General features: G+C 40.9%; 1 protein-coding gene across 2 annotated transcripts in view; it reads left to right on the forward strand.

Moving 5' to 3' along the window:
- The window catches only part of YTHDC2 (YTH N6-methyladenosine RNA binding protein C2), a 45610-nt gene extending 31587 nt beyond the window's left edge, over positions 1-14023 (forward strand). For both annotated transcript variants that reach the window (XM_024106721.3, XM_042840466.2), the window contains exons 22-30: positions 835-1040; positions 2026-2221; positions 2711-2820; positions 3414-3706; positions 5202-5379; positions 7272-7475; positions 9338-9520; positions 12229-12332; positions 12525-14023. In XM_024106721.3, the coding sequence (XP_023962489.2) occupies positions 835-1040; positions 2026-2221; positions 2711-2820; positions 3414-3706; positions 5202-5379; positions 7272-7475; positions 9338-9520; positions 12229-12309 (1451 nt within the window). In that variant the 3' untranslated portion in view covers positions 12310-12332; positions 12525-14023. The remainder of the gene's footprint in view (positions 1-834; positions 1041-2025; positions 2222-2710; positions 2821-3413; positions 3707-5201; positions 5380-7271; positions 7476-9337; positions 9521-12228; positions 12333-12524) is intronic.
- Positions 14024-17768: the final 3745 nt, after the last annotated feature.

The following is a 17768-nucleotide window of genomic DNA, read 5'->3' on the forward strand; positions in this document are numbered from 1 at the left end:
GTGAATTATTCAAATTTTAACAAGAATGAAATTCAAGGCCATCCTAACTTCTTATTTGTGTAGTACATATTAATACAGGCACTCAGAAAGCCAAGTTTGATAATCGCATTATGCCACATAAACTGTTTAACCTGAAATGGGCGAACACACAGTGAGTTAATCAGATTCTTAAGTCCGGTTGAGCTTTGAATGGTGCAGGTCCTAAGAAGGAGAAGATGGCTCTAAGCTGGCTTTCCTCTCTTGGGCCCAACTGGCGGACTGAACTGGCTTCTGTGGTATAACTTGGAGCAACCTAAGGGTTGTTCTAAATTATTTTGGCTAAAATGGTCCAGGATCTGGTCTAATGTTTCATTAGAATTTCTATTCCATTAAATAACTTACATGTACAAGGTCTTTATTCTCAGTATTTTGTATGCAATAAAGAGCCACTTATTTTAGTATATCAAAGCCCACTAACTTGAAGGGTCTCAACCAAATTGTTGCATTAAATATGGAAATAATATGTATTATGTTAGCTAGTGTGAAAGGTATAAGAAGCAGTGTGGGATTTCATAAAATAAAGCATTAATACATTGTTTTCACTCAAATGGAAATTTAAAAACGTATGATTTTTAAGTATCAGGGTGTAGCCATATTAGTCTGTATCCATAAAAACAACAAGGAGTCCGGTGGCACCTTAAAGACTAACGGATTTATTTGGGCATCTGAAGAAGTGGGTTTTTTACCTACGAAAGCTTATGCCCAAATAAATCAGTTAGTCTTTAAGGTGACACCGGATTCCTTGTTGTTTTTATGATTTTTAAAACATCCAATAATCTTTTTTCCTCCGTTTAGGTTTTGTTAGAGCCAGAGGTGGAGGCGATATTCGAGATGTTAACACCAATTCTGAAAATTGGGCTGTAGTGAAAGGTGCTTTAGTGGCTGGGATGTATCCAAATCTAGTGCATGTGGATAGAGAGAACCTTGTATTGACTGGCCCGAAGGAGAAGAGAGTGCGATTTCATCCTACCTCTGTTCTTAGCCAGCCTCAGTATAAAAAGGTAACCTTTCTAAACAAATAACCCACACGCAAGAACAGATTTAATTGTTTGTGAAGAGTTATAAAAATGTCTCCTCTTAGTTCTTATTCCTTTAAAAGAGTGTGTGCATGCATGAAATTAACCACTATAGGGAAGATAAAGAAAATGTTTTTGTAAATTGTTCTGGATGGGTTGGAGTCAGCTTATGTTTTAAAAGCAGTATATGTTTAGTCATCTTCACCTGGACCAGAACCAGAATCCTCTTACCTTGGGGAATGAGACACAAGTACCAAACAAAAATGTCATGGAATTGTTTTGAAGATTTATTGGCATTTAGTGTTGACTGAGTTTGGATTGACAGTAGCAACTAGGATTTCTGCCCTGAAGCATTAACCTAGATTTTCTTTGGATTTTTTTTTGTTTAACTAAAGAAACTTGGCTATAAAGCCATAATAAATTTTAATTTTTACTGTACTTTATTTTATAATTGTAAACTGTAATACAGTGTAATGGGCTGCAGATTTATTATGGCATTTTTATAAAAAATCTCAGAGCAGTCACAGTAAATTTAGTAAAAGTCACAGGTTTGGGAGGAAATCGTGCGTAAAGTCATGGCATTTAAAGAGTGTGTGGATGAGCTATGGGCAGGGGGGAAATGGGTTCTGCCCCTGGGGAATGGGTGGCCCTGTAGGTGGGGCTGGAGCGCCCTGCAGCAGCTACTCCTATCCCACAGTGTTGGGCCTGGCTCCCTGATGTGGCCATTACAACCTGGTGTATGGCATCACAGTGCTGCTCAGGTTTGGTCTGGCCACTCTTCCCTCATGATGAGTGGTACTGTCACCCCGAGAGCCAGATTGTCATGGACTAATCGAAAAATCACAGTATCAGTGACACTTTTATGACTTGACAACCCTGCAACCCTAACCTTTTATTTTAAATCGTTCCTGAATGTTTCGATTATCTAACAAATAAATGGTACAAGAGTCTTGTTTGGTTTTGCTAACAGATTCCTCCAGCAAATGGTCAAGCTGCAGCAATTCAAGCACTCCCCACAGACTGGCTTATGTATGATGAAATGACTAGAGCACACAGGATAGCCAACATCAGATGCTGTTCATCTGTGACGCCTGTCACTGTGTCCCTCTTCTGTGGTCCAGCTCGGTTGCCAAGTAATGCTTTACAGGAGCCCTCATCCTTTAGAGGTACAGTGTACTTGGAATTAGAAATTTTCAAATAATATACAGTACTCTGACATATTGGAACCTCAGTGCTGCTTATACAGGAATGGTCTCATAGAAAACATCCTGGAATTTTTATGAACTATACTATTTAAAGAGTAAATAATGGAATAACAGGGGAAAAAATGAATGCCTTTTGTCCGGTGCATAAGAATTGGACCCTCATGGGACCTGAGGAATAAAAGCAGTATTTTCTGCTCTGCTACTGAAGTAGAGGTAGATACTCCAAATTAACAAAATCGCTTGTGAGAGTTCTATAGTCATAGATTAAACAGAAAAGTTAGATTTTAACATTCACCTTAATTAGAAGTATAGGGGGAAAAAGAGAAAATGTTAAACAGAAAAGTTCAAAACTAGTGGGGGAAGAAATTTAATTTTCATATTTAAAATACAAATACACAGTTTATTAAAAATGCTGACTTAGCTTTTATTTTTTGAATTATGTTAATTTAGTGGATGGTGTTCCTAATGATAGTAGTGATAGCGAGATAGAAGACAGAACAACTGCTAATCTGGCTGCATTGAAGCTAGATGAATGGCTACATTTCAAACTGGATCCTGAGGTAGGTAATGTATTAACTGAATAATTTTACCCCTTTTCAAGAAGCAAATACTGTTTGCTTTCTGAATCTCTTCTCTTTACTGTGATTTTTAAAATAGTTGGGTCTTCCAAAATTTCATTGAAAATAATTGTGCATCTTTCTTTAAAAGACACACAAACATGCACCCCACCCTTAGGAGACCTAAATAGAAAGACTTGGTTGAAATAAGCAACAAGGTTTTATTTTGTTTTTAGGATTCAGAGTGACTGGTCAAGACCTGGGTACAACATGTATATTAACATAAATATGCTTACTTGCCCACAACTTTTCTTTGTCTTTTCAAATTATCAGATATATTTATACAAGACTGAAGGGTTTTTTCACAACCTGCCTTCTCCTGCATTAATCAAGAACTGAAGTAATATATGTAATGTAATCCACTTCTCCTATTGCAACAAATTAATGTCCTTATGCTGCACTGAGATCCATTAATGATGTATGCCACATTTTGGACATTTTTCTCTCTAGAATATTGCCTGCTTAGTATATTGAGGGGGTGGGGGGCCCTCTATCTGCAGTCAGTCTTTTTTTAACAGAAGTGAAATTCATTACAGGCTGCCAGTCTGCTGCTGCAACTCAGACAGAAATGGCATAGTTTATTTCTGCGCCGCATGCGAGCACCTTCTAAACCTTGGTCTCAAGTTGATGAAGCAACTATAAGAGCAATCATAGCTGTTTTAAGTACTGAAGAGCAGTCTGCAGGCTTACAGCAACCTTCAGGAATTGGGCAAAGACCAAGACCTATGTCTTCTGAAGAACTTCCCTTAGCATCTTCTTGGAGATCAAATAGCAGTAGAAAAAGCTCAGCAGAAACAGAATTCTCTGATGACTCTTCTAATGCTGAAAAGTAAGTTGGTAGAAACCTTCCAGAGACAATGAGTGGTAGTTTTTGTAGGTGGAAAAGTGTTACCTGTATTTCTGCTTTCAGAAGCGACTACTCACAAAGTGAAAATTGGTCATTCTGTGTGGGTCTCGCTTTCTTATTCCACCTGTGCCTACTCACCTTTCTCTCCTCCTCACACTTTTGCTATTCCATTTTAATTCTTCAGTCCCCACTTTGTTTTCATTTATTTCTTTCTTACACATCTACTCATAAATGGCACTATGAAAAGCCATGCCCTGTTGAGACAGGAGCAAGTTATTAAATTTACTGGCGTAATCATTTTTATACTTTGAAGAAAATGTTACTTAATTTTATTTATGTATTTCCAAGATACTTTGAATTCATTCAGGTTATATTTCAGGGGGCAAAGTGGAGAAAATAGACCCATAACTATTTTTACAATAGATTCTACAAAGGTGACCAGATTGAAATCAAAGTCATGCCTGAACTAGATGTGAAATAAATTCTTATTGTTGTGTTGGTAGGTTTATGGCTGTGCTATAGGTTCCATTCCTGTAAAGGATTCTACAAAGACATGGATAGAAACAGATGTTTTTAATTATACCAGGGTAAATTTCAAATTTGTCATACAGTTGTTTAAACCTTGCATGGTGTATGGATCATGATGCTAGGCGTAGGTCTATTGTGCAAAAACAAGCACTTTTTTTTTTTTCAAAGGCCTTTTTAAAAATAGTTAGTCTGAGGTTTACTGTCTATTAAATGCAAGTCTAATACTAAGGAAAAATATAAACTTTAATAATAAAACACCTAACTCTGCTGTGTGATACAACAGCTTCCATTAGGCACCTAGCAGAGCTGTACATATGGTATATTGTGATGGCATTAAAAATTGCTTCTTGCAGTGGTCTCCCACCATGCTTGTATGTGTCCATAATGTCAAGTCCCTTCAAAAGTAAAATGTTCTAACTTTACAAAAAAAATCCACCAAAATCATTTCTTAATTGTCAAATAGCGTTACACTTAAATTCAGAACCAGATTGATTGAGAGGTAGGGAAGGGGGCGATCTGTCTCATACATCATTAGGAAGGAAGATCAACTGAAAGATCTTGCTGTCCTAAAGGGGGGGGGGGGGGAGGGGAGGAGAGAGAGAGAGAGAGAGTGTGTGTGTGTGTGTGTGTGTGTGTGTGTGTGTGTGAGAGAATATTTCCAAATATGTCCCTCCTCTGAGGGGACAGCTTGCTGCCAATGCACCGTCTCCAGCAAATTTGTCTCTGGAAAGAAGGAGCAGAAGCCCCATCCTCCAAAAACAAATAATAACTGGTATTTAAAGTTAACTGAAAATTGTTTAACCTCTGTAAGTAATGTAATGCATGTAGTCATTCTGCAGACTCTTGGAGCTTTAGCTGAAGCTTTAAATTTTTTTTTTGCTATGATTGCTGCTTGTACCAGCCATTTGTTATGTTGAACAGTTTTATATCTTCACCTATCCTCCCTCAGAGTCCTAATGAAATCTACATCTCCAGCATTTCACCCGCCACAGAAATACAAAGAAAGAGGTATTTTGCATTCTAAACGAAGTTCAGATGACAGGTCAGATCAGTCATCTGTGAAATCCACAGACAGTAGTAGTTATCCCAGCCCATGTGCCAGTCCTTCTCCTCCATCATCTGGAAAGGTAAAGTATCCTCTTATTCATAAGTGTTAAATTATAGAATATCTGAAGTAATCTTGCTGACGTTCTTCAGAGGTAAAAAGAGCAGCCTATTATTTGTATTACAAGGATACCTGTAGACCCTAATCGAGGATCCTGGTCCCAATGTATAAAGTGCTATACAAATGTAAAGGAGTTCATGCCCCTAAGCGCTTACACTCTACAGTAATACCCTTAGTACTATAGTTTGAACACAACAAAATTCATTATCAGAGGAATTCTTCATAGAATGATGAATTAGAGCAAATTGGAAAGCTTTTGGCATGCAGCATACAGGGCATGTTGCTACATGTGTGCAAGAATATGTATCTTCCTTATTTACATGTATACATTACTACTGAATTAAATTCACCTTGCTTTATCCTAATGGTTTTAGAATAATATACGAAAATCATTAAATGCCATGTGCTTAATTATTTAGCAATCAGATTATCAAATTAATTAGCAGCATGACCCAATAGGCCTTTTCATCTCTCTAATATAAAAAGGTCCCTTTAATGGGAAAATTTTGGTGCAGCCTTACTATAGAGGTATACTAGCATGCATCCATAATCTGCCTTGGTAGTAAATTGTCTGAATCTGAGATTACCTTTAGGTACCAAGCATACATAGAAGGGCAGGGAGCTAAAAAGCGATGTCTAATCACTCAAATTGGCATGATGGGTATAATATCCCCAGACTAATATAGTGCTTGCCACAATTTGAAAGCCATATAATACATTAGGAGAATTCAACTACCATTTTCGTAAGGAATAATCTTGTGTTCTAGTTCACAGCTGAGCATTAACATTTTTGGACTGTAAATTGATCAGCAATTGTACAACTGTACATCTTAACTGAAATTTTCTTTTGCTACATTGAATACCTCTTACTCATTCTTCCCTTTTCTTTGGGTCTCTTCCATTTTGTCTTCCTTCATGTTCATCTCCCTTTTTTGTGATTTACTGTTATAGGAGATAGGGCTTTCCACCTACAATTACTCTGTATTCTTTGGTTATCTGTTTAATGTATCTGAAAAATGCAAACTTCTTAACTACAAAAACTTTCCTAAATCAGAATTTAGCCAGTATTTCATAAGTCCACTCAAACCTTTTGTTTGTTAGGTGAAAATATTTTTTCATACTTTTTCTAAAAATATAGAAAAGTTATCAGATTGCCAATAAAGTTGGTGTGCAATTTCTTAATAGACTGAGATTTAGCACCTGGACTTCTCCTGCTATTGTGGCTTTTGTTTGAGAGTCTGTTCCCCACCACTTCCTTTAATAGTGTGCATCAGGGCCACACTCTGATTCTCATTTGAATTTTGTGGCACTTGCATTATGTCTTGTAGCTTCATTGTGATAGCTATGTGCAACAAGAAGAAATATTTCAGTGGACTGGTTGAGTTCAGTTCCCCTCACATACGCAGGGAGTATGCCTTCAGTCACCGTCTCTTTCCCTTTCTCACAGTATTTCCATAGATACTGATCCAATCTGCTTCTTGCATTTCAATAAGTAGGTTAGTGCAGGAGGCTACTATGTCTGGATCTGCTCTATTTGCTCCTTTTTTATAGCAATCTGTCTACCCTCCTCCCCACTCCCCAACGCTTCTTCTGTCTCTAACAGGTTTAATTGATTCCTTATTTAATTCTTTGACTCTTGATTTCTGGGAGGTTTATTTATTTATTTATTTATTTTTGTCCTAACCCTAAAATGGGGGGGGGGGGGGGGGAATAAATACCTGTTTTTACTGGTGGTGTAAGAAATTCCTCTTTCTGCAAGACTATAGTTCTTCTAGAACTTAGTGAAAAGATGGCTAAGCAAAGGATTTTTGCTTTGTTCAAATACTAGAAATGCAATTTGCTTCATTTTTGCAGGGATCCAAGTCTCCTTCACCCAGACCAAATATGCCAATTCGGTACTTCATTATGAAGAGCAGCAACTTGAGAAACCTTGATATTTCTCAACAAAAAGGTATCTGGTCTACAACTCCAAGTAATGAGAGAAAATTAAATAGAGCCTTTTGGGAAAGCAGCATGGTTTACTTGGTATTTTCAGTTCAAGGATCAGGACATTTTCAGGTGAGTCTTAAATTAGCATTTAAAATTAGATCAGTCTGGTCGTCTCATAGCAGTGCAACAAATTGCCATGCATAGAATGGGAGTTTTGCTTATGATTTTAAATCTTTACAGCTGTTTTAAGAAGTAGTAATGGAGAAAGAACATTTCATATCCCTCTGGGGTCTCCCCTAACGAACACAGGAAAGTCATTGAAAAGCCGAGTAGCTCTGGATGCAGTTCAGTCTTAGAATGATGTTTGTGTCCTCCATGAGTTCTCTGGAATTAAAAACAAAGGGGGAAAATAATTAAGGGTATCCTCATTCTCTTTTTTTTTTTTCTCTGATTGCTAAAAATATATGTAATAAATGTACATTTGTGATCTTATTATGGCAACTTCCTCTAACAGTCATGGGGCTCCCTAGACTGGGAGAGATGCCAATACACAGACAGCTCCCACCAAATATTTGTCCTAGATACATAGATCTGAAGGCCAGACGGTAGGACCATTATGATCATCTAGTCTGGTCTCCGACATAACACGGGCCATATAATTTCACCCAGTAACTTCTGCATGAAGCCCACAACTTCTGGTTGAGCTAGAACCTGTCTTCCTAAAATACGTCCAACCGTGTTTTAAAGACTTCACGTGATGGTGAATCCACCACATCTCTAGTTGTTCCAGTGATTAATTAACATGGATCTTAAAAGCTTGTGCCTTATTTCTAGTCTGAATTTGTCTAGCTTCACCTTCTAGCTATTGGATCTTGTTATGTCTTTGCTAGATTAGAGCCTCTTGTGATCAGAAATCTCCGCAATCAGATACTTGTGGACCATGATCAAGTAACATTTTAATCTTCTCTTGGATAAACTATGTAGATTGAGCTTCTTGGTCGGGACTGTGTTTTGTTTGTAAATTACAAATTAGGTCATGATCGCTTGCACCTAGACAACTGATTTTTTTAGTTCAGTGATCATATGTTCTAGACATAAATATAAATCGACTGGAAAATTAAAATATTATTGCCATATGCCTTATTGCTTTACTATACTTTTGACTTCGTTTGCATTTCAATATACAAGATGATAAAATAATTTGTCAGTATTTTTCTTGTTTAAATTATCAAGATCTTGGGGGGAGGGGGAGGGGGGAAATACCGCATCAGTGTTAGACTCCCTGTTTAATATATTACATCAGGCATTTAGGTGAAAAAACTGACGCCAAGTTGCAAATAGTTTCAGTTGTCACCATTGAAATTTTCAAGGTGGATTACAAAAACTAGTTTCTGATGAACAAATATTCCTTCTAATCTTAAATTTGCTGTTTTGCATGTTTTGGCCTAATTACATTCCAGTACATGGAACAGATTTTTGTTGTTAGGGTTTTTTTATATTTTTGAAGAACATTAAATACTTTTCATATATCTATACATCTTGTTGATTATTTCTGTCTTTGACTAAAGAAAGAAAAATAGTGCTGGATGAGGTGTTTAAGTACGTTGAGTTGTTGTTCAGCTTCATTAAATATGAAAATTCTAATACCCCAGTATACAAATCGATGATTCCAATCCAAAAATCCCGCTCATATGCACTAAGGGACATGAATTGCATATGGAAAAATTTGATTCCTCTACTTAACTATTCTGTACCTCTGTTTTCTCAACTGGAAAAGGAGTAAAATATACTTGTGTGCCTCATGGAGGTGAGGTGAAGGATTGATGTTTGAGTGAAGTACTTTGTACCTTTAATCCAAGAATGTCAATGTAAATACAAATGATTATTTTATTCCAAGATGGAAGGGTATTATTTGATTATATACAATCTGGTTAGCTTTGTCTTTCAATTAAATATATGTTGTTTCCCTTTTATTTTATATTTTCCCACAGGGTTTTGCTAGAATGTCTTCAGAGATAGGACGTGAGAAAAGTCAGGACTGGGGCTCTACAGGCTTGGGAGGAGTGTTTAAGGTGGAGTGGATCCGGAAAGAAAGTCTTCCCTTTCAGTTTGCACACCACTTACTCAACCCTTGGAATGATAATAAGAAAGTACAAATAAGCAGAGATGGCCAGGTAGCATTTATTCTCATTTGAAATATGTTTACTGCTCAGTGTTGAATATATGGTGTATTTAAAAGGATATTGCTGGGGTGGTTTTTGTGGTTTCATTACTCTCCATTTTATATAATAATCTTAATGCATGTTTTTTTTTCCTTTTATGATTCTGCCCACGCTTACCTTTCCTATCTGGTAAACTTCAATTCAGGTTATTGGCACACTGGGTTGTGTTACCACTTACTGACTAAAGGCTTTGCTGTAGGGTTTGCTAGGTAAGAAGGAGGAGCCTCTCTTCAAAAGACGTTTGAAATCTTCAGTATAGAGCAGAAGACGTGGTATTGCAGAAGCAATACTAATTTATCATTCCCAATGTGTTTAACCCATGTATTTAAAAACTGTAGAGAACACTATCTCACAATGAATTATACATGCTGTAAAGCCTCTGTTTTTTTGTTAAAAGAAATGTCTCTAAACCAATCAAGTCAGTGTATCTTCTTGCATGAATTGGAATATAAATGTACTTTTTACTAGGTATGAAAGGGAAGGAAATCCTAGAATATAGGTCTTTTGAACACTTTCTTCTACATGCTTGACTGTAATATTTTAAACGATAATGTAAAAAAGGAAATGGCAGGTAGTTTGATTCCTTCATGAACTGTGGGAATCGATTTGGAGAGGATTTTTAGCACATCTGATTTTGTTAAAATCACAGCTAGTCAAATTTCTATCTAGATATATAGTACATTAAAATTGTCATCTAATGCTGCCCTCCGAAAGCCTGTAAATGTGCCAGTTGTATCTACATGGCAATTTACTTTAAAAAATATTTAGGTCCTTATGCTCTAGAAACTCATCTGTCCTAAAGAGAGAATGGTTTTGTGTTACTCATCCACATTCTATTGCTAAGATGGTAGTCAGAAATCCTCTGGAATTACTCCTTCTCCTGCACTGTTTTGCCTTGCCTTTATGTGCTGCTTGGTTGAAGCTTGTTCTGAATTGGGGTTGTTTGTTTTTATACAGAGTAAATAGGCTCATAAAATCCAGCCAGCTTTTAGTTTAATTTTAAAACAACACAGTAGGTTTGCCCATGTCCAAGAGAACCTCAGTTAATTGGAAACTAACTTGCTTTTCACAGTGTTTGAGGACCACAACTTGAGATGCATTTCCAGCCATACTCAGATTTGTCAGCAATGATGGTTAAAGTCCCTCTCATCCAAAGAAGATTGAAAGCTGAAACCTTGAGTTTTTTGTATAGTTTTAGGAGACTGTATCACTATCTTGAGAGATAGTTAGTGGGTGGGGTTTGATTCTCTCTGGCCCCAATTCTCCAGACTGAGGCCACAAGCAACTAGAGGTATCAAACACATGTAGTCTGCTGGGGACCATTGCACCAGCCAGAGTGACCGTAGTTGATGGTGTTGCCCCAGGCATCATGTAGTGAAGTTCCCAGATCTGGCTCAATCCTGCGAATCCATGTATATCTGGGATGGCCCCATGGGCAGTATCAAGGCATGCACTCCTTCACGAGTTGATGGAGGATTTGAGAGCATAGTGTGCTAGGGTGTTCTTTGTCCATCCTGACAATGTGGCCAAAACGCAGGCAATGCTGCTTTTGAATATAATGAGCAATTGAAGGAAAGCCAGATCTTCGCAAGTCTGTCACGTTTTGATGCAAACTGAAAACACTTTATGCTCAGGTTTTTACAGCACATATGGGATGCTTCTAGGGTCCGCATAGCAATACAGGCAGTACACGGGTTTGAGAGATCCTGAACTTGGTCTCAGCCCAAAGATGTTTTTGTGTCCGTAAGCGCAACATGGACTTGAGATAACTTGTGGAGAATTCCCCCTGTGCAGGGAAACTCGCCACTGACAGAAAACTTGTGGAGGCAACTTTGCTACCTCCTGTGCCCAGCTTCCCCTAGTTCTGAGGGTGAATTATGTCAGCAGGAGGGGAGGGGAAGGAGTGTGGCAGAATGGAGCTCTACTGTGCCCAATCCTCTACAAATCCTTATGCCAATGTCCTAAGTTAGGGTTGCTTCTGTGCAACCCTGAGTCGCACTGGAGGTTGGTAGTACAAATTAGTGAACTGTAACCAATTCCTTATGCTTCACTCTCCATTCACCTGAACTGTTCTTGAACGGAGTGGAGCATAAGGACTCCAGCTCTTTACATCTGTGTTCTTTTTTTTTTTTTTTTTTTTTTTTAGTTGTGCTTAGTGTTCTTTTGTATACACTAATGTGTCAGAGTGTTAGAATTCTATAGCAGGTCTACCAGGAAAGAGCCCTGACCACTATTCTAGGAAAAGTCATGTAGGAAACGTATAAACAGTCTGAATCCAGTTTTATCTCAAAATTCTGAGAATACAGCCACATGGACACTTTACCATTTTACCTTTGCTTTTTTGGCTGAGCCAGGCTAGGTTGTATTCTCAACTTTTCTATTGTACTATAAAGGTTCTTATATCACACTTATCACCATAGTATTTGAGTATCTAATGTGGTGATTTCTGTAATATATTTGTTGAACACCTGTATCTGATTGTACTTAGTATGTATTAATAGCAAATGGGATTCACTCTTTCAAACAAAACAAAAACCAAATACTGCTAATTTTCATCTTTACCTCCATTCCTGTAATTGGCTTCTTTGTGTCATGGTCATCCGTAACATGCCTCTTAACTTAAGTGACACATTTAATGCTTGCTTTCTTCTGGTCTGCAGGAATTGGAACCACAGGTTGGAGAACAATTGCTACAGCTTTGGGATCGTATTCCTTTAGGAGAGAAAAACACAACTGATTGACAATATACAGTAACACACTTGAGGTATTATACTGACATGTAAAGTCATATTTTTCTTGTGGTAGATCGTCAGTAAACTTCTCCTGGTCTTTATACTATGTGTTTTCGCAAGTTTTGATGGTAACTATCAGAGAAAAAAGCTGCTGCTTAATTTTGTTGGAGAAAGGATAGACTATTTTAATTTTCTTAATCTTTTTTTCTCCTTTAATTTTACAGTTCTGGCTGCTGAGACACATCTGTTGTATAACCACTAGAACCAGCACTGCTCAGCACCTACACAAATAGAAGAGGGGAAAAGCCATGTAGTGAAATGGGCTGTTGGAATTCATAACATTTCTCTAAAGTTAGCATCATAAAAATAAAACGGAGCAGGTTTTCAGTAAGCTCATAGTAATAAGTGTGATAACAGCCTTTTGCTATTGTGATTTTGACTGAATGAAAAATGACGTATGTTTTATTTGTGTGACGTTCAGTGTGCAATTTATGTCTAAACAATTTTGAAACTTTAAATGTTAAGTTTACAACAATGGAGCAGGCTGAAGTTGCTGGTGGGTTTTAAATAGTACAGTAGGCAGTTAAATAGACCCTTTCCTTTCAGAACAGCCCAATGCAGCAGAAGGTTTGGGAGCAACTAGTGTAATATTAATTAGACTTAGAATTTCACATTTTATTGTTTAGTTCTTGAGAACAGTATTTTCCAGATGTAGTTGTTGAAGATTTCTCAACTTAGATGCTCAAGGGTACTTTTATTATTGGGGTGTAGAGCAGGATATATGCTGACAACTGATGGGGCAGACGGTGCACCTCCTAGCTAAATAAAAATTGCATTTAAATTTGCAGCATGAATGGAAAGAGAAGGAAGGTTTTCCCTTGCCTGAAAGTTGTTCCAGAGCAAGTTTCCAGTCCCCACTATCTTTTTAATCTGTGTAGCCCATAATTCCCTCTTCATAAAATAGATTCTTCCCTCTTGCTACTTATTTCTCATCTGTACAGCAATAAGAAAAAGTCAATAAGCTTTTTCAAAGGCTGAAGCTAAAAGCAAAAACCTTGGGTTCTAGCAAGTAGCATCTTTTGTTGAAGACCTAATTTTCTAATTGCTCTCTTCTCTGACCTACACATATGCTTTTGTATTGTGGTACATGTACATAGGGACCCATACTGTGTTACTTGACTTTTAAGGATATACATGAAGTTCCTGCACTGCTTTGATGGGGAAGATGGAAGGCTAGCAGTTCAGCGATATCTTTCCCTGAACTTTAAGTAGAATAGATAGCATACTTTCCCTTTTAACACTCATTTATTGTTTAGGGAAGATATGTAATCTTAAAACTTTGGAAAGGACTGGAGTTCTATACTTTAAAACACTCACGAGAGAAAAAAATCATGAGTGGCTTTAACAGCAGTGAAAAGTGTATAAGAAAATCCTTCTGTTTTTATCTGTGGGAACATTGATACATTACATCAACTAAGATACTCTGGATGCCTACTGACTTCTACATGGATTTTTATTCTTTAACTTAAATTTTTTGTGTGTAGATTTGACATACTTGGTCTGAGATTACCTGCAATTAGATTCTACTGTACATCATTGTAATTACATTTTTCCTTGTTAAATTTTACTAACAACTAACCTTAGTTTCATATTATGCATTTAACTGTTTAGTGTTTTGAAATTAGAAATAAGGAATTTCTGGAATAAAGTTGTTTCAGTTTTAGCTTTGTGATGTCTTCAAATCATTAGTCCTTGTGTATATAGAGTAGATGATCTTAGTAAAAATACTATTTGACCAAATTCAATGTAAATACTACAGTGAGAGGAAAAACACATTTTAAAAATGCAGTATATTGTACAGAAAGTAAAACTAATTTAGTAAATGTATTGAATCCTTCTTAGGTGTGGGAGAAGTTGAGTGAATTATGAACTGATCATCTTCGAGTGCTTGCTCATATCGATTCCAATTAGGTGTGCGCGCGCTGCGTGCACGATCGTCGGAGAATTTTCTACCCTAGCAACACCCGGTGGGTCGGCTGTGGAGCCCCCTGGAGTGGTGCCTTCATGGCGCTGGATATATACCCCAGCTGACCCAGCTCCCCCTCAGTTCCTTCTTACCGCCCGTGACGGTCGTTGGAACTGTGGAGCGCGGCATAGCTGTTCTCCACTTTCCCTAGCTTTACTCGTTAGTTCTTGTACATAGTTGTTGGTTATATTCTTTAGATTAGTAGTTTGTTGTTAATAGTTTGTAGAGTAGTTATAAATAGTTAGCGGGGGTTAAGGGGGCTATTATCCCCCCTTCTCCCCTGGCGTGCAGCCGAGCTCATGCCCAAGGCTCCTGGCTTTAAGCCGTGCGCGTCTTGTGCTAAGCCTATGCCAACGGGAGACCCTCAGACTCTTGTCTGAAGTGTTTAGGGGAATCTCACCAGACGGACAAGTGCAAGATCTGCAAGGCTTTCAGGCCCAGGACCAAAAAGGAGCGGGACTTTAGACTTAAGCAGCTCCTTATGGAGGCGGCACTTAGCCCAGATCCTCCTTCGGCACGCGCCAAGTCCCGGCACCGAGCGCCTCGGTGCGCAGCGCCCAGCGGCACCCTCTGGTACTGCATCGCGAGCTGACGTGGATAAGGCCCCTCGGCACCGCGTCCGCCACAAGCCCCTCGGCGCCATTCCCTGTCTCCGGGGCATAAAAGACCCCGCAAGACCCAGGACGCTGCCGTCCAACAGGCACCGGCTCCCCCCGCACCGGTGGTAGACCCATGTCCAGCTTCGGAGCACCAGAGGGTGCAGGCATCGTCAACACCGTTGACTCCGGCACTGGGTGTAGGGCCGTTGAGTCTGGTGCGGACTGGCTTACCGCCTCGTCCTGTGGTTGAGCCCTGTCTCCCTTCTACACCAGAGACTTTTGCAACGGCAAAAGACCTCATTGCCTTCACGGAGCCGGCGCCATCTCAACCCGCAGCACCGCATGCCCTTAGTACTGTGCAATCCAGGGGCAAGCCTGCCCTGATATGCCCTCTATCTCCGAACGTGGACTCGCGGCACCACTCCCGGTCTCGGAGCAGGTCCCGACGCCGCTCACAGTCCCGGCACTGATCTCCATCTCGGCGCCAGTCATACTCATGGCCCAGATCTTCCTCCTGGCACCGGTCTACAGGACGTGCCTCGGCCTGTTGGGACACATGGCCTCTTGCACTGACGTAACCAGGCATGCCAGTCTTCGGTTTCACCCACTTCAGGCCTGGGTATAATCGGTGTACCGTCCTTATCGGGACAGCCTGAACATGGTGGTCACGATTCCGAACTCGGTCTTGACCTCTCTCACCTGGTGGCTGGATCACAAGGCGGTTTGCGCAGGAGTACCATTTCACGCCCCAGAACCCTCCCTGCACCTGGTCACGGACGCTTCATCTCTAGGTTGGGGCGCTCACCTCGGGGAGCACCATACCCAGGGCCTGTGAACCGCATCCCAACTAGCTCTGCACATCAATGTTCGAGAGCTGATGGCGGTGCGCCTAGCCTGTCAGGCATTTCTCTGTCTCCTACATGGCCGTTGTGTGTCAGTCCTCATGGACTATACCACGACCATGTTCTACATCAACAAGCAAGGAGGAGCCAGGTCGTGTCTCCTATACCAAGAGGCCATTCGCCTGTGGGAGTTCTGCATTGCCCACTCGATACATCTCATGGCATCGTTCCTCCCTGGAGTCCAGAACACTCTAGCGGACCGTCTCAGCAGATCCTTCCAGACGCACGAGTGGTCAATTCGCCTGGATATCATCCATTCCATCTTCCAGAGGTGGGGATTTCCCCAGGTCGACCTGTTCGCCTCACGAGCCAACAGGAAGTGCCATGTGTTCTGCTCCCTCCAAGGGCGATCTCCGGGCTCCCTGTCGGATGCTTTCCTCCTGTCGTGGAGAGACCAGCTTTTCTACGCTTTCTCTCCATTCCCACTGGTCCACAGGGTGCTGCTCAAGCTATGCAGAGACAAGGCACATATGATTCTAGTCGCTCCAGCTTGGCCAAGACAGCACTGGCACACCACGCTTCTGGAGCTATCGGTACAAACTCCGATCACGCTTCCCTTGTGCCCAGACTTGATCGCTCAGGACCACGGCCGACTTTGTCACCCCGACCTGCAATCACTCCACCTTACAGCGTGGATGCTCCATGGCTGAATCGGATAGAGCTACGATGCTCACATCCAGTGCCACAGATTCTGCTGGGAAGTAGAAAGCCCTCTACGCGGATCACTTACTTAGCCAAGTGGAAAAGGTTCTCCTGTTGGTGCGATCAGCGTGCCATGCCCCCCTTGCAGGCGTCTATTCCTCTTATACTTGAATATCTCCTATCCCTAAAACAGCAGGGCTTGGCGATATCTTCGGTCAGGGTTCACCTGGCAGCTATCTCGGTGTTCCACCCAGGAGAACACGCTTCCTCGGTCTTCTCTAACCCAATGGTCATCAGATTCCTCCAGGGCTTAGACGGGCTATACCCACAGCAGTGCCAACCCGTTCCGACATGGGATCTTAACCTGGTTCTCTCCAAGCTCCGGGGCCCTCGTTTGAGCCTGCTCACTCCTTTAGCTATCTTGGAAGACAGCCTTCCTTGTAGCCATCACTTCAGCAAGGCGTGTTTCTGAAATCAGGGCGCTCACGTCTGAGCCTCCATACACAGTTTTCCATAAAGACAAGGTGCAGCTTCGCCCCCACCCTGCCTTTCTTCCCAAGGTGGTGTCAGCTTTTCATGTGAACAAAGATATATTCCTCCTGGTCTTCCATCCTAAGCCGCACGCCACCCGTCAAGACCAGCGTATGCACTCCTTGGACGTACGCAGGGCCCTTGCTTTCTATATTGAGCGTATGAAACCGTTTAGGAAGACGAAGCAACTCTTCGTTGCAGTGGCCGACCGGATGAAAGGCTTACCGGTCTCCTCGCAACGTCTCTCCTCTTGGATCACGTCCTGCATTCGTGCTTGCTACGACCTGGCTGGTGCCCCGACGCTGCGCCTCACCGCCCACTCCACGAGGGCCCAAGCCTCCTCGACTGCCTTCCTGGCTCATGTACTGATCCAGGACATTTGTAGAGCGGCGGTTTGGTCATTGGTCCACACCTTCGCCGCTCACTATGCGCTTGTAGAACAGTTCAGAGACGATGCTGCATTCGGATCAGCAGTTTTGCACACAGCGATGTCTCACTCCGACCCCACCGCCTAGGTAAGGCTTGGTAGTCACCTGATTAGAATCGATATGAGCAATCACTCGAAGAGGATAAAACAGTTACTCACCTTTTGTAACTGTTGTTCTTCGAGATGTGTTGCTCATATCCATTCCAAACCCGCCCCCCTTCCCCACTGTTGGAGTAGTCGGCAAGAAGGAACTGAGGGGCGCTGGGTCAGCTGGGGTATATATCCAGCGCCATGAAAGCACCACTCCAGGGGGCTCCACAGCCGACCCACTGGGTGTTGCT

Source organism: Chrysemys picta, chromosome 6, assembly GCF_011386835.1.
Source record: "Chrysemys picta bellii isolate R12L10 chromosome 6, ASM1138683v2, whole genome shotgun sequence".
NCBI classification, from domain to species: domain Eukaryota; kingdom Metazoa; phylum Chordata; order Testudines; family Emydidae; genus Chrysemys; species Chrysemys picta.